The sequence below is a fragment of the Apodemus sylvaticus genome, chromosome 3 (assembly GCF_947179515.1).
Source record: "Apodemus sylvaticus chromosome 3, mApoSyl1.1, whole genome shotgun sequence".
In the NCBI taxonomy this organism is placed as follows: Eukaryota; Metazoa; Chordata; class Mammalia; order Rodentia; family Muridae; genus Apodemus; species Apodemus sylvaticus.
Genome location: NC_067474.1, coordinates 33,365,641 through 33,386,159, shown reverse-complemented (window position 1 = coordinate 33,386,159; position 20,519 = coordinate 33,365,641). Strand labels below are relative to the sequence as shown.

The 20,519-nt window shown below is 40.0% G+C and overlaps 1 protein-coding gene across 1 annotated transcript in view; it reads left to right on the top strand.

Moving 5' to 3' along the window:
- Atp6v0d2 (ATPase H+ transporting V0 subunit d2) overlaps positions 1 to 19,621 on the top strand; it is a 48,718-nt gene extending 29,097 nt beyond the window's left edge. Inside the window, exons 3-8 of the mRNA XM_052175439.1 lie at positions 4,644 to 4,822; positions 6,754 to 6,833; positions 8,268 to 8,345; positions 16,967 to 17,143; positions 18,688 to 18,762; positions 19,343 to 19,621. Of these exons, the coding sequence (XP_052031399.1) occupies positions 4,644 to 4,822; positions 6,754 to 6,833; positions 8,268 to 8,345; positions 16,967 to 17,143; positions 18,688 to 18,762; positions 19,343 to 19,504 (751 nt within the window). The 3' untranslated portion in view covers positions 19,505 to 19,621. The remainder of the gene's footprint in view (positions 1 to 4,643; positions 4,823 to 6,753; positions 6,834 to 8,267; positions 8,346 to 16,966; positions 17,144 to 18,687; positions 18,763 to 19,342) is intronic.
- Positions 19,622 to 20,519: the final 898 nt, after the last annotated feature.

The following is a 20,519-nucleotide window of genomic DNA, read 5'->3' as shown; positions in this document are numbered from 1 at the left end:
CAAAGGAAGTTGCATTGGACTATCATCCCAGGTAGAAAATAAATATCATGGGTCAAAATCAGTGCAAACAAATGATTAAATTAATTAAAAGTAAAAGAGAAACAATCTCCCTTGTTGAAAAATTTTCTGGAACTATTGTAGATTCTCTATGCTAAGGGGGAAATCATCATCACCATCTCAGGGATATTGCATGTAGAGATATTGAAAAGATACAGCATGGAGAGAATGAAAGGAACAGTTTTACCTTGTAGAAACCTGGCTATCTTAGCCCAGAAATCAAGTCAACATCAAGGATGCAAAATTATGTTAACATCTACCCTTGATAGGATACAGTGGGCCTTCCTCCTGGTCACCAATAATCTGAGCCTTCTTATAAGACAGATTCTAGCAGTGAGACATCCTATACCACACCTGATCAGTACTCCACAAATCATCAATGTCATAGACACTGACCTGTGTCTTCTGTTGGGTTCCATAGCTGCCTGCAGCTATTACAAAGTGGGTTTCTGGAACAGAAGCTGAGGGATGAATAGGGAAGGGGAGAAAAGAAAAATGGCCAGGACAATGTTTCACTGATCGAGGCCGGAAACTTTAATGGTGCCAGACCTTTTAACAGTTTGGGCAAACCCTTCCCCCCAGACTCCGGGCTGAGTTCCAGTGGAAGTTGTCTAGCTTCTCTTGGAGGTCTTGACTGCTCAAGCAGCTGGGTGGGTCACCTGCTTAATTCAGGAATTCCTAGACCTGGAGGAACAATGAACTTAACCTTTACTTCTAGCACTCTACCCTAGGCAGAGCAGGATCCTGGCTATCTGGGAGAAGTTAACCTTGACCATAATCAAGTACACTCTTAGCACTCCACCCAAGGATAAAAATTCCTGCTTTAACCTACTTCCCTATTATTTCCTAATGGCAGATTCCTGCCTGAAGCCAGGGATTGTCCTTGACCAAAGTCAAACTCTGACCAAGTGCATGACTGCCCAATATGGCTCTGTACAGTCTTCCATAGAAAGAATTCATCTTTTTCCCCCACATAACATTTTTATTTATTCTCTGGGAGTTTGGTATCAAGTACCCAGTCACAATCCCTTCACAGTCCTTCCAGAAAACATTCGTCTTTTTCTATCTCACACCCACAGTACTTAGCAAACAGCGGCCACTTCATGTTTGCTATTAAAGACACTGAAATATTAAAATTTTTATCTTTCCATAAACTTTCTCTAACTCAGTAAATAATAACTCTGAGCTAACTTTCAGCCACTGCCCTATAAGCTCAGAATTTGGTCCTTATTGTATAAAATATGTTTTCAGGACTCTTAAACAAGTTAAAGAACAAGTTAAAGTCCATGAAGAGAGAAGAAATCGGAGACCAAAGGGAAATGCTGCAAGTGTTGTCGGCTTGAGCTGGTTGTTTTATCTGAACCAGATAAAGGAACTGAAGCCTTGGCTTTGAAAGTGGTTGTTTATTTACCAGAGGCAGCACTGTGTAGACATTTTACACAACCTGAGGAAGTGGTGGATATTTGAAATGGAAAAGATGTTTCACAGAGAGGCAAGTTGGCATTACTGCTAACAAGTTGGTGCCAGATTTGAGCAGGATGACCTGAAGCCACATATTCCACAGCCCTAGCCTCAGTGCCCCTAGATGTGCAATCTCTGCAGTAGACTGTTGGGAGGCCTGAGGGAGAACATGAAAAAAATGCTTCATGTTCTACAAACTCTACAAGGACTAACATCTACTTACAATTTTGAAATCTCACTATATAACTCAATTTGGCCTCGAACCTGTGATTCCTTCACTTCACGACCCTTTGTGTTAGTATTAGAGCTGTGTTCCACCATGCTCAACCTATGGCCTACTTTTAACAACTTAAAGTATTTTTAAAATTGAATGACTATCACATAATTTTATGTGTCTTCATGAATTTCCCAGATATCAATACTAAGGTATAGATTTAGAAAGTAGCTAAAAATCAGGACATTGGTGTAGACCATGAATAGTAGTGAAAATTACTTCACCTGAGTAAGTACTGATCCTGGCTATAACAGTACCTCTGAGTACAATTATCTAAAGCAGGAGTTTGAACTAGATAGAAAACTAGTTGTCTTGAAGTTGGCCACCATATTCATGGCCAGGGAGTTTTACAGGTATTATGGCTGGAGAAAGTAGTCTATCTTTTGATAATTGCTCAATGCCCAACTGTTGATGTTGATAAACCTGGTATATATGTGTAGCATATACACATATATCTCCCAAGCATTCATTTCCTAAAGGATGCTAAGAGAACTGGTGTTATTGTCCCATCTGAGAAACAAGTCCATTCAAAAAGAAAGTTGAAATAAAATTCAATCCAGTCAGTACTGCCCTTGTTCTTTTTGATAGGAAGCCAACTTCTATAATAGCAGAAACATATGCATATACAATACACACATGTCTGCACCCTCTGAAGGACATTACATGTGGGCAAATCCTCTTCGTACCACTGACTTAAGCTGCAGAGTGTCAGCTGTGCATGTGCTGGTACATTTCAGAGGTGCTGTGGGAACGCCCAGTGCCCAAAGCTTACCAGTGACTATTAAGAGGTAGCAAATTCTTTATCAGGTAATTTCTTTCTAGCCTAAAGGGACAGTTAAATAAATGATTCCATGCTAGAATCATTTTCAACAGATAAAGTGGATTCTAAAATTTCACAAAGTCTAAATTTGGTACTGCTGTTTGGGAGGTAACAGAACTTTATAGTCAAGTGCTTTTTATGAAGGGATAATTGTCCCCTTCAAGAAGGCTGCTTAGAATTCTCAGTGGGGTTGACTGTAGTCCTTCCAGAGCAAAGAAGACTTGGTTTTCCAGCTCGAAATAAATTGGTAAGCCTGTAGCCCATGCACCGGGCTCCAGCAGTAGCATTTCCAAGTTTCCAGTTTCACTGCAGTCCACGGCAAGGTAGCACTTTTCAAATCTATATTGTGGCAATGATGCAGTCTTCCACCACCGTTAAACTAGAGGTCCTCTGTCCATTCATCAGTCGACGGTCCTTCCCTCCTCCAATCTGCCACCAGCTTCTTCCCACTTCCCACCACACACCCTTGCTTCTCTCTCAGCTGAAACCAATACTAACCTAAATCATAAGGCTCCTGTCACTACAAGGCTACTTCCCCTTACATTAAGGTCAGCTTGTGGTATGAACTCTCTCTCTCCCTCTCTCTCTCCCCCTCTCTCTCCATCTCTCTATCTGTCTCTCTGTCTGTTTCTCTGTCTCTGTCTCTGTCTGTTTCTCTGTCTCTCTGTCTCTCTGTCTCTCTCTCTCTCTCTCTCTCTCTCTCTCTCTCTCTCTCTCTCTCTCCCCTTCTCTTTCCTAATCTCTTTAAACATACACTGATCAGGCTCTGCCTGTCTCTTCACCAACAAGCATACCTCTCTGAGTGCTTTTACTCTCTCAGATGTGCTCTTAGTTGCTATAGCCAATGGATGCCTGTGTCAGTGTCTAGTGTTAATGTGCCTGTGTTCAATGATACTCTATAACATTTCCTTATAACTTTCTAGAGCTTTTTGGAGTTCGCTGCCCTGGCTCTCTTCCCATCTGGCTATTCTATGCCGTATCTTTCAGACCTTAAATGGTGAGGTTCCTCCTACAGAGGAAACACTTTATATACTGTCTTAGTTAGAGTTTCTATTGCTATGACGAAATGCCATGGCCATCCTGCCATGGAAAAGGATTTCTTTGGCTTACATCCCCTGAATGTTGGCCAATGAGAAAAGCTAGGGCAGGAGCTGAAGCTGGGCAGAACTGGAGGCAGGAGCTGATGCCGAGGCCATGGAGGGATGCTGCTTGCTTGTTTGTTTAGCCTGCTTTCTTACAGAACTCAAGATCTCTAGCCTAGGGGCAGCCCTCCCACGTCTATCAGTAATTATCTAAATGTCCTACAGGTTTACCTACAGCCCAGTCTTCTGGAAGCATTTTTCCCAATTGAGGTTCCTTCCTCAGATTGTGTCAAGTGGGCATAAGCTCATCTAGGGAATGAGCTTAAACCCCGTCAGCGCTTTGTTTTCTAGCTTTAACCTGCCCTCTCCCTGCCTCTAGCTGTCTTTAGATTACACTTCTGAATCTTCCTAGTATCTTCTTAGCTATAACTCATTCTGTCCAAAATATCTGCACACTGAAACTGTCTTTTTCCCACACTGTCTCTTCTCATTCAAGAGCTCCCCAATCTACTTGTGGTCCTAAACACTAAAAGCAGCATACTACAAGGATTTAAAACTAGTGTCCCACAAGCACACTACCTGAGTTTGGACCTTGGCTGGCCTATTTGTTAGCTATAGCTGCTATCGTGGGCTATATTTGCTTCTCTCTGGGCCTCTGGTTCCTATGAAATAGAATAATAACAGCACTAACATCTTATCTAGATCAACTAAAAATAACTTTTGAAAAGCACCACGTTCTTTAGGTAAGTATTGACCTCTTCTGCCATTTTAATATTAAATACACAGACACTCCCTGTAGGTGAAAAGCATTCAGCATCCACCATTGTTCTTAACACTGACACTCCTCCCCTCATCCTTCATGACCCAGTGGTCCAGACGGAGGTGTGTGTGTGTGTGTGTGTGTGTGTGTGTGTGTTATCCTTTTTCTAACCCTTGAGTACTATTCTAGATGCAGCTATATGATAGACAACATAATTCTACTCATGAATGGGGCATTGCAAAAGAAGTCTGTGAAAGAAGTTCTAGCCAAGTGTCACCCACTGGGCCGTTTCACAGAGATGGAAGCTGTCAACATTGCAGAGACCACCTCAGATCTCTTCAAGGCTGTGCTGGTTGAAACACCATTAGGTATGAATACTTATTTGTCAAATGGCCTGTGCATGTTAGCAGAGATATTAGAAAATGTACCTTCATTATGCAACATTTTTATGAATGCAGTTTTATACAATTCAGATTCATAGCTGTGAGGATATCTGAGCTGGACATGGTGGCACATACGTATGTATGTGGAAGGCTAAGGCAGGAAGGTGGGACATCTAAGATCTGTGTGGTTACACAGAGAGGTCCTGCTTCACGAAAACAAAGAACACAACACAGCAATAAGAAGCATCTAGGCTTGGGGAGATTGCTCAGTTGGTAAAGCACTTATCCTGCAGGCATAAGGACTTTGAGTTTGAGTCTCAAAAAAAAAAGCACAAGTGTTGAGGCACATCCTCTAATCCCAGCACTGGGGAGGCAGAGAGCCATAGGACCTGCTGGACCCCCTGGACTTGGCAAGCTTCAGGCCAGTGAGAGACTATCTCAAAACCAAGGTGGGTGGCTCTTAAGGAATGACACCTAAAGTGTCCTCTAGCTTCTGCCTGTATATACACACACACACACACACACACACACACACACACACACACATATCCACTCTCTCTCACACACACACATCCACTCACACATACACATGTATATAGGCATCCATGCATATGTACAGAAATATATATAAACACACAAACAAAAAATAGATAAGGTTGGGTAAGCTTGCATTTCTCAGGTGAAGGTTGAATGAGACAAGCTGATCTTTGTCACTGATTAGGGAAAGGGTAGGGCTCATATCCCAACTTCCAAATCCTTATGCTTTCTACCAGGTCATAGAAATTAAATGAACTTGAGAGTACTCAAACTACTGCTTTCTTTTCTGTGTTTTATACAATTAGTTCTTTATTCTTTCATATTAAACTCTTATCTAATTCGGGTCATATCTAGGGAGCATTTTGTTTTACAAAGAATAGAAATGTCATTGTTATGAGCCACTTGGGACTTTCTATGAAATTATCTAGATCAGTTATGAGATGACTTAATTTCATTATAATTTGGTGCTGATAATAATGTCATTGTTCAAAATGTTAAAGGGGAAGTTTTCATGCATTAACTACTACTGTCAGGATATCTAGAATGGCAGTAATTCATTGTTGATCATTGGCAAAGTAGCTTTTATTTTAATTGGCAGAGCAGGAGTTAAAGAAATGTCAGCACTGGCAGCTATTATGGAGGAACTGGGTTCAATTCCTAGCACTCACACAGTGGTTCAAACTGTTGCTGCAGTTACAGGGGAGCCAAAACTTCTTCTGGTCTCTGCAGGCACTGGGCATCCACAAAAATGCATGTGTATTTTACAGACAAAATACCCATTCATATAAAAAATATAAAAACCAAAATAAAATAATTAATTTGGAGAGCAAGGTTAAACAGGGTATTTTGCATGCTAAGAACATGCCCTACACATGAACCCATGTTCTGAGACAAAATGGTTGCCCTTTAAAGAGATATGTTAAAAAGTCAAGGGCGTTTGGTAGCTGAATCATCTTTATGTACCTGAGGCTCAGGTAGTATAACCTATGGAAACAAGGTAAGTCTGGAATGAGTGATCTGTAAATAGGAAGCAAATCTCTGCTGGGTCCCTGTACTAAGACTTGGGTAACTTAGTTTACCCCAACATACTCACTTTATATTGTAGTGTAACAGTTTTGAAAATGTATTTAAACACAGTTTTAGTAAAACAATGAGCCTGGTAAGGTGCAGATGCTAATTACTGCTATAAGGGTGTGATAGGGTATAAGGAATTTCAAAAAGACCCTTCAGTGACTATTTCCAAGGGGCTGTGAAGATTAAATAAGCTAATGTGTATTTACTGTTTGGAATTGCAAGCAGTGTCTAGGGTTCACACAGGAAATGCTTGATGAATGACAGATTTGTACACTGGCTCGTGACTTATATCCGTTTTCTTTCAGCTCCATTCTTTCAAGATTGTATGTCTGAAAACACTCTTGATGAACTGAATATTGAACTACTGCGCAATAAACTATACAAGGTAATGGTTTTCTCAAGTGTATTTTTTTGATTCATTGATATAATAGAGTTGGAATTCAGTATTAACAAAGTTACTTTACCCAATGGCTAACCTCTGCAATTATTAAATGATGCATATTTGGAATATTGCCTGTATTGTTTTGACTATTATTTTTAGTTATATGAATGTACGTCAGTTACTCTTATCCTAAGCAAGATTTTTAAGAATAATTAGCATATATATTCTTTTGTATCCTTTGTTCTGTATCCAAAGCTTTCAAGCTTTCAATGAAAAAAGTGTGGGTTAGATGATGGTAAATGTGTATATATATATATGTATGTGTGTGTGTGTGTGTGTGTATGTGTGTGTGTGTGTATGTGTGTGTGAGAAAGAGAGAGAGAAAGAGAGAGAGAGAGAGAGAGAGAGAGAGAGAGAGAGAGAGAGAGAGAGAGAGAGAGAACCTATATCAAAGACAACTGGCATACACAGTAGGGCATTTTATTTATAGTGTCTGTCTCTGCTGTAGATCTTGTTACAGAACTCGGAATTTTACGTGCAGACATACAGATAATTAAACCCATGTTGGTACTCCCAACTGGTAGATTCTATGTCATATGTAACACTGCATGATCTGATTCTCTGAATTGTTTTGCCACCATTAGAGTAGAATGTGTACTATAAGCCAAGCAAAATCTGCTAGTATACACTGTCATAAATTAACATGTACTACTACGGTATGAAAATAGTGTATTAAACTTAAATACATGGTCCACTCAATAGTATTTTATTATATGCAACCTTTTGTTTTATGAAGAGACACTTGAGCTGAAAAGAGACATTCCTAAGACCAACCAACAGAACAGAGTGTTCTAAGCAGTTCATGGGCCTTGATTCACCCAATTTAATAGCTAAGCTACAACATTTGTACAATTCTTGTTCCTTGTCTTAACCTGAGGTATATGAAGAGATGAGACTTTCTTTCACAGAAATAGTTAACTTAGTATTGAGTTAGTTAAGTATTGGAGCTGGAGTGCCAACACAGGCAGTCTAACCTTACAACCCAGACTCTGCTTTTCCAATGTATTCCCACAGTCAAAGACAATGTGTCTTATGAGATTTAATATCAGAGTTACTAAATCATTTACAAAGCTCAGAGAAGGACTTGGCACTCTTGTTAGAATAGCTGGAATCAACTACATAAAGTAATCCAAGAATAGTACAAGAAAATGATTGTTAAGTAATTAGATACTGTGATAAAATGCAATTTTGTTCTTTTTTGGATTTATTTTTCAGTCTGGCCATAGGAATATTAAATCTCTATTAAATCCAGTACAGAATATCCTATGGTAGAAACAATCCAGTGTCTAGTAAAGCATTTTATAAGCTATGAAAAGATGACCTAGAAGTTATGGAATTACTCATTTCCTTGTTAAAAAAATCTTCCTTCTTTCTAAGTCTTACCTTGAGGCATTCTACAAATTCTGCAAGGATCATGGTGATGTCACAGCAGACATTATGTGTCCCATTCTTGAGGTAAGAAGGAGTCTTTGGCTCTGTCTTTGCCAGATAATAAGTTTACATAATTGTCCTTGCTTTGACCATGATGTATCTTAGATCTTACTTGTTTTGTATCTTAGAAATTACTTGAAAATTCAATCAGCAATGTCATTTGATATCTTAAGGGTATTGTTTTCTTAGAAGCCAGCATTGCAGCTTGATGGTTGAACACTTACTAACACATACGGGGCCTTGGGTTCCATTTCTAGCACTGCACAAATCAGCCAAACAAGATGACTATGAATGTGTGGTTATGATTCGTGTTGATGGATACATAGAAAGTATGCTACAATCCAGTAACCATTTTGTGTACTACTAACAACTGGTAGATTATAAATACTCTTATGATACCCACTCAAATTCGCTCCAAAGAGGAAACATTGAGCAGCAGGAAATTCTGCAGGTTGGCACTGCAGCCCATTGTGCCTCTTACAGTGGCATAATCCTTACACAGACCTTAACCAGAGGTTAGCTCAGCAGTCCTCTGCCAATGCAGCTTTCAGCAGGAAGGATATACTTAAAGTGCACAATCAGCAGGAATTTGATTATGTGTGCAGCTCCACATCCACGTCTTCTCTGGAACTGATGTTATATCGTTTTAAATTTTCTTTGTATCACCAAAGATCACACGCACACTCAGAGGTCCTCCTTGACAGAAGATTGACATCTAAATACATGGGAGATTGAGGTAGACATCAAGTGAGGCTGGTGTTCATCCCGGATTGTATTTAACAGACATCTTATGGCTGCCTAATCCTCTTGATAAATGAAAGGGATACCATTTTGATGTTTTCTAAATCCCTTTTATTTATTTGTTTATTTATTTATTTATTTATTTTTATTAATTTTTTTTTTTTTGGTGTTTTGAGACAAGGTTTCTCTGTGTAGCCCTGGATGTTCTGGAATTGTAAACCAGGCTGGTCTCAACTCAGAAATCCACCTGCCTCTGCCTCCCAAGCACTGGGATTAAAGGCATGCACTGCCACTGCCCAGCTTCTAAATCCTTATTTTGTCCTTCGAAACTAAGTTTTATTTAGGGAATATTTGTATTCTCTCTCTCTCTCTCTAAAGGACTTCTGGTTTCAAGAAAAATCTATTAAGTACTATCCTTTAGGCAAAAATAAAAAATTACAGGTTGCATTTGCATATATTTTATTACAATTCTGAAACTGCTTTTGATCTAATTAGTTCTCAAAATATGTACTCATGCAATTTTATAGTTGGTTACTTTGCTATTCCTTGTTGAAATGTTTAAAGTAAAGCCAATCAGTCCTTAAAATAAAAATCTTATCAGTGTCTGAAAAACTATGAAAATATGTTTTGCTATTACATATTATGAAGTGGGAATTTAACAAATAAAAAACACTTTTTTATGACGGTGTCACAAGTGAGCTAGTCTCTCTTGGACATGCCAGTTACATAATGAAGAATATATCAATCTTAGGCAGTGGTTGTCTTTCTTTGAATAGATTTAATTGCTCACCATTTCATCCAAACTGCACTTGCCAGTTGGTATAACTTTTCTTGGTTTAGTAGTGGTGTGTCAATCTATGCCCAGAAATACGTAACATAAAAGTTTTCATAAAACCTGTATGTAACCTTATAAAAAATGTACAATGACTCTTACCAGAAAGCATTGTCCAGAGGATATAACTCAGTTGTAACACCCTTGCCAAAAATGCATGACGTCCTGAGTTCAATCTTCGGTACTATCTTGGTCAGTATTCTACTGATGTGCAGAGACACCAAGACCAAGGCAACCATTAGAGAAAGATATAAATTGGCAGTCTGCTTACAGTCTCTGAGGTTTAGCCCATGTTCATCATGGCCACATGCAGCCAGGTAGCTGAGAGCTACATCCTGATCCACAGGCAGAGAGAGAGAGAGAGAGAGAGAGAGAGAGAGAGAGAGAGACTAGGATTCTGGCCTTGACAAGGACTTGCCAAAGCCCAGCCCCAGTAACATACCTCCTTCAACAAGGCCACACTTCCTAATTATTTTCAAATAGTGCTACTACTGTCTTGTGACTAAGCATTGAAATATATGCGCCTATCTATAGGGACCATTCTTATTTAAACCACCATGAGCACTTGAAAGAAAAGGATGAAAATCCAAAACTTAGCATTACTGTATGCTAAATCACTATATGCTAGAGCTCTGTATAAATGAGCTCCCTTGGACTTCAAGACTGATACCTTTCTAAAGGGGCCCCTGAGGCACCCAGATGGCTAAACCTCCCCTTGGGGCACACCATCAGTAAAAATCAATGTCAGGATTTGAGCAGTTGAGATTAAGTTCCTATGTACTTATACAAGGTGGCATATTGCTTCAGCACCTACAGTTCTTTTGTGTATAAAAATGCATCAATTCATAAGCAATATTATATTGCATAACCTGTAATAACAAGAATATGTAAGAAGTATGCCTTTGCAATTCTCAATAGTGTTTTAGAAAAATTGGTTATCAGTAGAAAAATTTGAACTAATATAAACCTAGTGTTCTTGTGTTTTCTTTCCTACTCGAAGAATACAAATCACATAGAACTGTCTTTATACATTTACATAGAAATATCAGCTCCACGTGGCAAACAATTACAACTTTTCTAAAAATATGCTCAGATAAGAGTAATCAGTTTTAAATGGAGAAAAACTTGAAGCAAAATCCCACTAAAATCAGGGACTAGACAAGGCTGCCCCCTCTCTCTCCATATCTTTTCAATATAGTACTTGAAGTTCTAGTTAAAGCAATTAGACAACATAAGGAGGTCAAAGGGATACAAATTGGAAAAGAAGAAATCAAACTATCACTATTTGCAGATGATATGATAGTCTACTTAAGTGACCCAAAAAACTCCACCAGAAAACTCCTACAACTGATAAACAACTTCAGCAAAGTAGCTGGTTATAAAATCAACTCAAGCAAATCAGTAGCCTTCCTATACTCAAAGGATAAGCAGGCTGAGAAAGAAGTTAGGGAAATGACACAATAAACACAATAAACACAAACAATATAAAGTATCTTGGGGTGACTCTAACCAAACAAATGAAAAATCTGTATGAGAAGAATTTTAGGTCTCTGAAGAAAGAAACTGAAGAACACCTCAGAAAATGGAAAAATCTTCCATGCTCGTGAATTGGCAGGATTAATATAGTTAAAATGGCCATCTTACCAAAAGCAATCTACAGATTCAATGCAATCCCCATTAAAATCCCAACTCAGTTCTTCATAGAGTTAGAAAGAGCAATTCTCAAATTCATCTGGAATAGCAAAAAACCCAGGGTAGCTAAAACTATTCTCAACAATAAAAGAACTTCTGGGGGAATCAGTATACCAGACCTCAAGCAATACTACAGAGCAATAGTGTTAAAAACTGCATGGTATTGGTACAGTGACAGGCAAGTGGACCAATGGAATAGGATTGAAGACTCAGAACTGAACCCACACACCTATGGTCACTTGATCTTCAACAAAGGAGCGGAAAACAACCAGTGGAAAAAAGATAGCCTTTTCAACAAATGGTACTGGTTCAATTGGAGGTCAGCATGCAGAAGAATGTGAATTGATCCATTCTTATCTCCTCGTACTAAACTCAACTCCAAGTGGATCAAGGACCTCCACATAAAACCAGACACACTGAAACTAATAAAAAAGAAACCGGGGAAGACCCTTGAGGACATGGGCACAGGGGAGAAGTTCCTGAACAGAACACCAATAGTTTGTGCTCTAAGATCAAGAATTGACAAATGGGACCTCATAAAGTTACAAAGTTTCTGTGAGGCAAAGGACAAAACAGCAACCAACAAATTGGGAAAAGATCTTCACCAACCCTACATCTGACAGAGGGCTAATATCCAATATATACAAAGAACTCAAGAAGTTAGACCCTAGAGAACCAAATAACCCTATTAAAAATGGGGTACAGAGCTAAACAAAGAATTTTCACCTGAAGAAATTCAAATGGCTGAGAAGCACCTTAAGAAATGTTCAACATCATTAGTCATTAGGGAAATGAAAATCAAAACAACCCTAAGATTTCACCTCACACCAATCAGAATAGCTAAGATTAAAAACTCAGGAGACAGCAGGTGTTGGCGAGGATGCTGAAAAAGAGGAACACTCCTCCACTGCTGGTGGGATTGTAAGATGGTATAAACAGTCTGGAAATTAGCCTGGTCGTTCCTCAGAAAACTGGGCATGACACTTCCAGAGGACCCTGCAATACCACTCCTGGGCATATACCCAGAGGATTCCCCAGCATGAAATAAGGACACATGCTCCACTATGTTCGTTCATAGCAACCTTATTTATAATAGCCAGAAGCTGGAAAGAACCCAGATGTCCCTCAATGGAGGAATGGATACAGAAAATGTGGTATATTTGCACAATGGAATACTACTCAGCAATTAAAAACAATGAATTCATGAAATTTTTAGGCAAATGGTTGAAACTGGAAAATATCATTCTAAGTGAGGTAACCCAATCACAAAAGAATACACATGAAATGCAGTCACTGATAAATGGATATTAATTAGCCCAGAAGCTCTGAATACTCAAGACACAATTAGCATATCAAATGATTCCCAAGAAGAAGGAAGGAGAGGCTCCTGGTCCTGGAAAGGCTTGATCCCCCATTGTAGGGGAGTACCAGGACAGAGAAATGGGAGGGGGTGATTGGGAATGGGTGGAGAGAAGAGGGCTTATGGGACATAAGGGGAGGGGGTAACTGGGAAAGGAGAAAACATTTGGAATGTAAACAAAGAATATAGAAAATAAACTAAAAAAATAAAAATAAAAAGCAAAAAACCAACCGAACAAACAAACAAACAAAAGAGTAATCAGTTTTATATGTATTGAAGATCACATACTTGGTCTCTTTATATTTCTGCAGCTACAAAGCACTACAACTTATTATATTCCATGTATATGGTCTTGAGTGTCAGTTGATGGGAGACCTCAAACAACTTGCTGTAGTAGAAGAGAGCATTAAAGATTCAGGAAGGTAGTTCAGAGGGAGAGTGCTTATCTAGAGGGAATAGGAGATACAGAGACAGGGTATGTGGAGCAGAGACTGAGGGAAAGACCATCCAGAGACTGCCCTACCTAGGGACCCATCCTATATACAGTTACAAAACCCAGACGCTATTGTGGATGCCAGCAAGTGCTTGCTGACCGGAGTCTGATATAGCTGTCACCTGGGAAGCTTTGCAAAGTGCATGACAAATACAGAGGACACTCTCAGCCAACCTTTGAACTGAGCACAGGGTACCCAATGGAGGAGCTAGAGAAAGGGCCCAAGGAGCTGAAGGGGTTTGCAGAGCCATAGGAGGAACAACAATATGAGTCACCCAGTACCCCCAGAGCTCCCAGGGACTAAACCATCAATCAACCATCAATCAAAGTGTACACATGGAGGGACCCATGGCTCCAGATGCATAGGCAGCAGAGGATGGCCTTGTTGGACATCAAAGGGCGGAGAGGCCCTTGATCCTGAGAAGACTCAATGCCAGAACAGGGAGCAGGAGTGGGTGGATTGCTGAGCAGGGGAGGGGGGATAAGTTAGCGAACTTTGGGGTGGGAATCCAGGAAAGGGGACAACATTTGAAATGTAAATAAAAATATATCTAATTAAAAAAAAAACCCAGGCCTGTAGAGGAGGGGGAGAAAGTGGAGGAGAGAAAAGACTATAAAGAGAGAGGAGAAAGAGAAGGGCCTCCTAGAATCTCAGCCGCGTCAGACTGTGCTTAGGGATGATCAAAGAAGATGTTTTTAAACTTTTAAAATTATAGTCATTTTCACTATGAGGCTCCTCATGCGTGCCAAGAGCTTTCAAACTAAAGGAAGAAAGAACATTAAACTATAAAAGGAATCCGAAAGAAAACATCCAAATAGGCAGGAAACAGAAGCACATGTTAGGAACAAAGGGCTCTTTATGGGAGCACCCCTTCCTCCTCGGTGTAGGTTTAGCACGCTGGGGTACGGAATGGAACGTGTGCTTACAAGCTGAAATAAACTAATCAAGGCAAAGCATAGGAAATGAATGGACTATTGGATAATCCATTATGTTCAAACTCATCTTTTCTGAGCCTGATTTCTCTCCGTGTACCTGTTTATTCTGTTTTCCAGTGGCTTACTTGTGACCATTCTCCAAATGCCCCATGCTCCCTCGAGCAGCAGTTTCCTCTGGTGGCGTCTCTGCTGTCTTGATGCCTAACCTGTTATATTTCCCTCCATAAAATTCTAACATCTTACAACTAGAAAAAAATATCTGGAGCAGCTACCCACATGTTGTTTATTTCAAGGATTCTTATTGCCACGCACAATCCCACTTTCCTTTCTTCTCCTTTCCCTGGAAGTTCTAAAATGATTTACAAGGCTGGCCATATGCAGGAGCCAGACTGTAACGGCATTTGCTTCCAAATAAGGCTACCCTGCTTCTGACCCACCCATAATTTCCATGAGACGAATCAAAAGGACCAGTGGGAACACTCGCTCCCCTGATGATAAGAAACACCTGCTCTAACAGAAGCCTTCCATTAGAGCTGTTGTAGGCCTGGCTTCGTCACTAGCTAGTAAGTGGGGAGAGTAATGAAGGACAGCACAGAGCCAGTGTTTTCAGCTTTCTTGTGCAGGTGAACAGCTGTGGATTCTTGTTAAAGGGCAGAGTGTAATTCCATTGGTTTAACTGTAGGCTACGGCTTGAGATTCTGCATTTTTCCCATTGACGTCAAAGCTACTGAGTTATGACTTCGAGTAGCATCACTGTAGCAAATATTGTAGACAGTTCAAAAGTGATAAAGTCAAACAAACTGATCTGCTAGATTCAATAGATAGAATACTCATCTGCAATAGGCATTGAGTCCAGAAATGAGCAACGAATAGAAAAGGACATGGTCCTTCCAAGAGTTAAGAGTAGGAAGTGAAAAAATACAGGGACAGATTTTAAAATGACATAGTAAGTACAAAGTATTTCAACAACTTGGAGAAGAATTCCTGAATACTCAGCATAGAAGGTGGGGCCCTTGAGGGAGTAGAAAGCGGCCTGGGAAGAATGTTATAAGAGCCAGAGGATGGGGGAGGAGCCTGTGAAATGCTTTCACCTGGACATGGTGTTACACTCGTGAACTTACGGTAGTTGAGGTTACCTGTACAGACCTGCGTAAGATCATCTCAGTTTTAAAGGCCAGGAGAGAGTAAAGATGACCTTTATGTGTTCCCACTGGTCCTTTTGATTGTCTCATGGAAATTATGGGTGGGTCAGAAACAGGGTAGCCTTATTTGGAAGCAAATGCCGTTACAGTCTGGCTTCTGCATATGACCAGACAACCTCTAGCTGAGGAACTATTGGCAGTTGATGTGGCTCCTGGAGGAGAGTTATTTTTCTATAAGAGTGTGATGTGGTCGTTGGTAGGTTCCCCATGCCCCGGTGGATGGCCCCATACCCATTTGTATATAGGATTACAAACTGAACTCAGTGAGTTAAAAGATAAATTTATGTGGTATATATAATCTGTGTATATATATACATATGTATGTATATTATATGTACCATATATACCATATATGTATAAAATATATAGTATACATATTATATATATATACATCATACTTTTCCATGATAAAAAAGATGAAGATGGAATAGTTAAAGTGAAGATGAGGATAACTGAGAAAAAGCAGAAACATGAGGAACAAAGGAATAGGAAAGAAATCTTAAGAAAGAAGGCGTGGGGGAGGGGGAAATCAGGAAAGGTTTTACCATTGGCAATGTAAATGAAGACGATATTCAATAAAGAAAAAAAGAAAAAAGGCATGATTACAGGAAGCAGGATGAATGGAATAGGAGTTCAGGGGCCTACGGTTTTTGGCAGAGGTCATGAATACACATTGACCTACTTAAGGATCCTAAGGAATCTGGCCTCACAAGGAAGACAAATCACACTAAGACTCATGATTCTTAGCTACAGAATCAGAGATAGCCGGTCATTAAAAAAAAAATCCAAATTGTGAAAATGCAGATGGCATAAAGTATAAAGTTTAATTACATAGAATAAATAAATAGGACTAGGGATGCGGCTCCACGGTAGAGCCAGCGTGATGTGCGTCAGGCCCTGGATCGAATCCTCAGCACCACAAACAGTATCAATAACACCAGCCGTGGCGTCAGGAGCAGTGAGAAGGGGTGTGTAACACGGCGAGATGCACGCTTTCGCTGTTCACACCTCCCAGCACACATACCCGCTCACATTACCTTACTGCAGGATCCTGGAGTTATTCTCACCTTTATGGAAAATACATTGACGACTCTGGTAACACACACGAAAACAACATGTGAAGCGACTCATTGCAAGGAACCTGGAAAAGAAAGCTTCGGTAGAGTTTGAAGAGGCACAGGCTGTCCCCCCACCACCACCCCCGGGGCTGCACAGCTTCCCCCAGCAGACAAATTTCTCCCTGTCAAGAGGGAACTAAAGGGACACTAGTAACGTGTGCCTACTTTGTAATTAGACTCGGACAGCGGATCACTTCAGAAATGCAGTTCTGCACGTAGCTTGTGGTGTAAATGATGATGAGATTTGCTGCCTTCTGTCTTTTGCCTTCAGTTTGAGGCCGACAGACGCGCTTTAATCATCACTCTGAACTCCTTTGGCACTGAGCTGAGCAAGGAAGACAGAGAGACCCTCTTCCCCACCTGTGGCAAGCTCTATCCGGAGGGGCTGCGGCTGTTAGCGCAAGCTGAAGACTTCGAGCAGATGAAGAGAGTGGCAGATAATTACGGAGTAAGTGACTTCACCAGCACCCTGAGTGCCTTGCGTTACTTCAGCGCAGACCCTTGAGAAGCTCACACACCCATTTAGACACCTCATCCAAAGTTATACCCAGATGGCAGCAAGCAGAGCCTCTTACAGTAATTATGCCTCCCAGAGAAACACTTCAAATTTCCAGTCCAAGCTGGTGTCTTTTAAGAATCCTGCCAAGAAAGCCCTTGTTTAAATCTCCCAGGAGTGGTTATCTGAGCACTTCTTGAAGTGCCTTTTAAAGCAAGTTTCCCAGGAGGCTGAGGCGAGCTTCTGGAAGTGGGGGTTCATGTCAAAACTCTGTAAAAGAGCCTGACCCCAGTGTTCCTTCCACGTACCCACTGGGGAAACAAGAGTCAGGACGAAGTAACTATAGGGGCTACAAGAGAATATGGGATGCTCGAGGATTTCCCCAACCCCTTTGAGTAATGGCAGAAACTGGGAGATTTACAGACCCATTCGCTCGCTCTCCCTCCGGCATTGGGCACTCGGAGACAGCATGGCACTCTCCATACATGGTTATGAGTCTCACCCAGATGCCACCTCCTCAGCCTTGTGGGTAGTCACACGTATGTCCTATGACCTGCAGTTCACATCCTCAGCTTAAGAATGACATTTGCTCCCGTTGATTTGCCGGACAGCAGGCAAAGCCTCACACTGTCCTCAGCACACACAGCCCCCACACTTTCCTTTGAAGGACCAATTTTTCATGGCACTTGTCTTGATCATTTTCATATTGTTCAAATCTGTATTTTCGTATGTACAGGGAAATATTTTTCTCAATACTAATCACTAATGAATACTGTATTGTCATTAAGGAGTTATTGTTTAATAAGTGGATATATATATATATATATATATATATATATATATATATATATATTGACATTGGTGTTTCCTTGTGGGTCTTTGAGTTCTTCTAGAAGAAATCCAGCAAATAGTATTCCTTACCGTTCCATTTATAATTGAGGGCAACTCTTGACTATAATATTAAGAGCTAGGCTTCTCCCCAGTTTCCACACCTTCCGCCCTTAAAATTTCCTTGAGGTGTATCAGCTGTTGTCTCAAGAAACTTGCAAACTTGCAAGAGTTCACTGAGTCTGATGCATTTATGTGTGAAAATGTCAATGTACTATGAGAAAAATGTAGCTTTTGCCCTGTACATGACTAAGTGAGAAAGTGAGAAAGGGGGAATTCAGCCATCTCTTTGGTTATTTGAATATTTTACAGGGTCGGAGGATGTCAGGAAGTCAAAGGCCTGACCAAAAGCACTCAGAACTTCAGTTACAAATTTTCTTTAAAGTATACACACACACACTCTCTCTTTCACACACACACTTACATACACTCACATACACATACATGCTTTCACACACATACACACTCACACACATACACACACTTATATACACATACACACACACACATACACACACACATGCAATATCTCTATTGCTAAGAATATATATTTATATGCATTTGTAAAAACTGAAAAATCCTTTACATTTACGCTCTTTGTTTTTAAGGTTTACAAGCCTTTATTTGATGCTGTAGGTGGCACTGAGGGGAAGACACTGGAAGATGTTTTCTATGAACGTGAGGTATGACAAAAGTGGAAATGTTTTCATTTATGTGCTGTTGTGGTTGCTGTTATCATGGACTTTAAATATTTCTTCACTTGAACTTTCTTTTTATATGTTATCAGGACAATTGATGCCTTTCCATAAACATTGTATATTTTCACTTCCTTACAGTGCCAGAACCCTGCAGGTACACATAGTGTCACATACGTTGTCATGTGATGAGTGTATATTTACCGTAGAAGTGGCTTTTGCATAACTAGTGAAGTAGAAGAGGAAAACCAGGGTGTCCTCACAGATATTGCAAATTTAAACACGTATTCCCCAAACACACCTTTCTACTATCAGCACTAGAATGTGAAGCCTACCATGTGAACCCATGAACTTACATTGTACATTGATACTTTCTATGTTTGTCCATGTGACACTCCCTTAAGATGTGCTAAGTTGCCTCTGATCCCACTATTTATCCAACTTGCCCGCTAATTAAGAACAAATGAGCACTACTGAACCAGAAGCCATTTCTAGCTTGTTTATTACTTCATAAATGTGGTATGTTCTAGACAAACCAATGGACCGTGTCATCTTTTCCCTTCCTTAGGTACAAATGAATGTGCTGGCATTCAACAGGCAATTCCATTATGGTGTGTTTTACGCATATGTGAAGTTGAAGGAGCAAGAGATGAGAAATATCGTGTGGATAGCAGAATGCATCTCGCAGAGACATCGAACTAAAATCAACAGCTACATTCCAATTTTATAAGCCAGCATGCAGAAGAACATACATGTGGACAGGAAGTTATTGAGGAAAGGAAAGGGGATCGGGTCACATTATCTAGATTATACAAAAGTAAGCCATACCCACCTTTCCATAAACTGCATGTCCACTGGAAGCCCAGTAAACAGAACTTAAAACCAAGTATTCTTTTCTTGTTTTCAACAAGCCTCAATCATTTTTTTCACATTTATGACTTACTGCTCACTGGCTTCACACATTCATTTTAATTGACCCTGTGGCATTTTTGTACTTTCATTTAGTCAGACTAAAATCATAACTAATTAAGTTCTTCACTCTGTCTTTTCCCGTCTTCTCCCCAAGCTTAAACCCTGAGTGTTTGCTTTACCTTTTACATGTTTGGTCCTTCCATGCATTCACAAACATGCATGTGGGCAGCTAACATACACCACCTCTGGTTAAAAAACGTTGTCTTCTTTTCCCTCTAAGACTTTTGGATAGGTAATCCTGAGCAAGGTAGATTCCCAAAAATGCAAGCATTGTTAAATTTATTACTAAATTAGATTGTCACAACACAACACACACACACACACACAGAGAGAGAGAGAGAGAGAGAGAGAGAGAGAGAGAAAAGATGAACAAATTATATAGATATCTATACAAGTGGTTCTTTCACATTTTATTCAAGAAAATCCCATTAATTGGACATTGTTCCTTCAGAAGATATAGATGTAACATGGTGGCTTCATAAAGCTGGAACCAATGCAGAGACTGCTGAGAAAAAGAAAACAGCAAGATATGCCTCCAGTCTTTTCTTTAAATAGAAAAGGTGTTCTTAAATATAGTCTATATTTGCTGTGCTTCAAGAATTGAGCGTGTGCAGTCAACATCATGACTCAGCAGGTAGGAGAACTTGATGTCAACTCTAAATACACAAGTTCAAGTCCTGGGAACTCACATGTAGGAGGGAGGAACTACAAAGAACTACAAGATCACTTTTAATCTTTTAACCTTTACTTATGTAACACACCACACACCACAC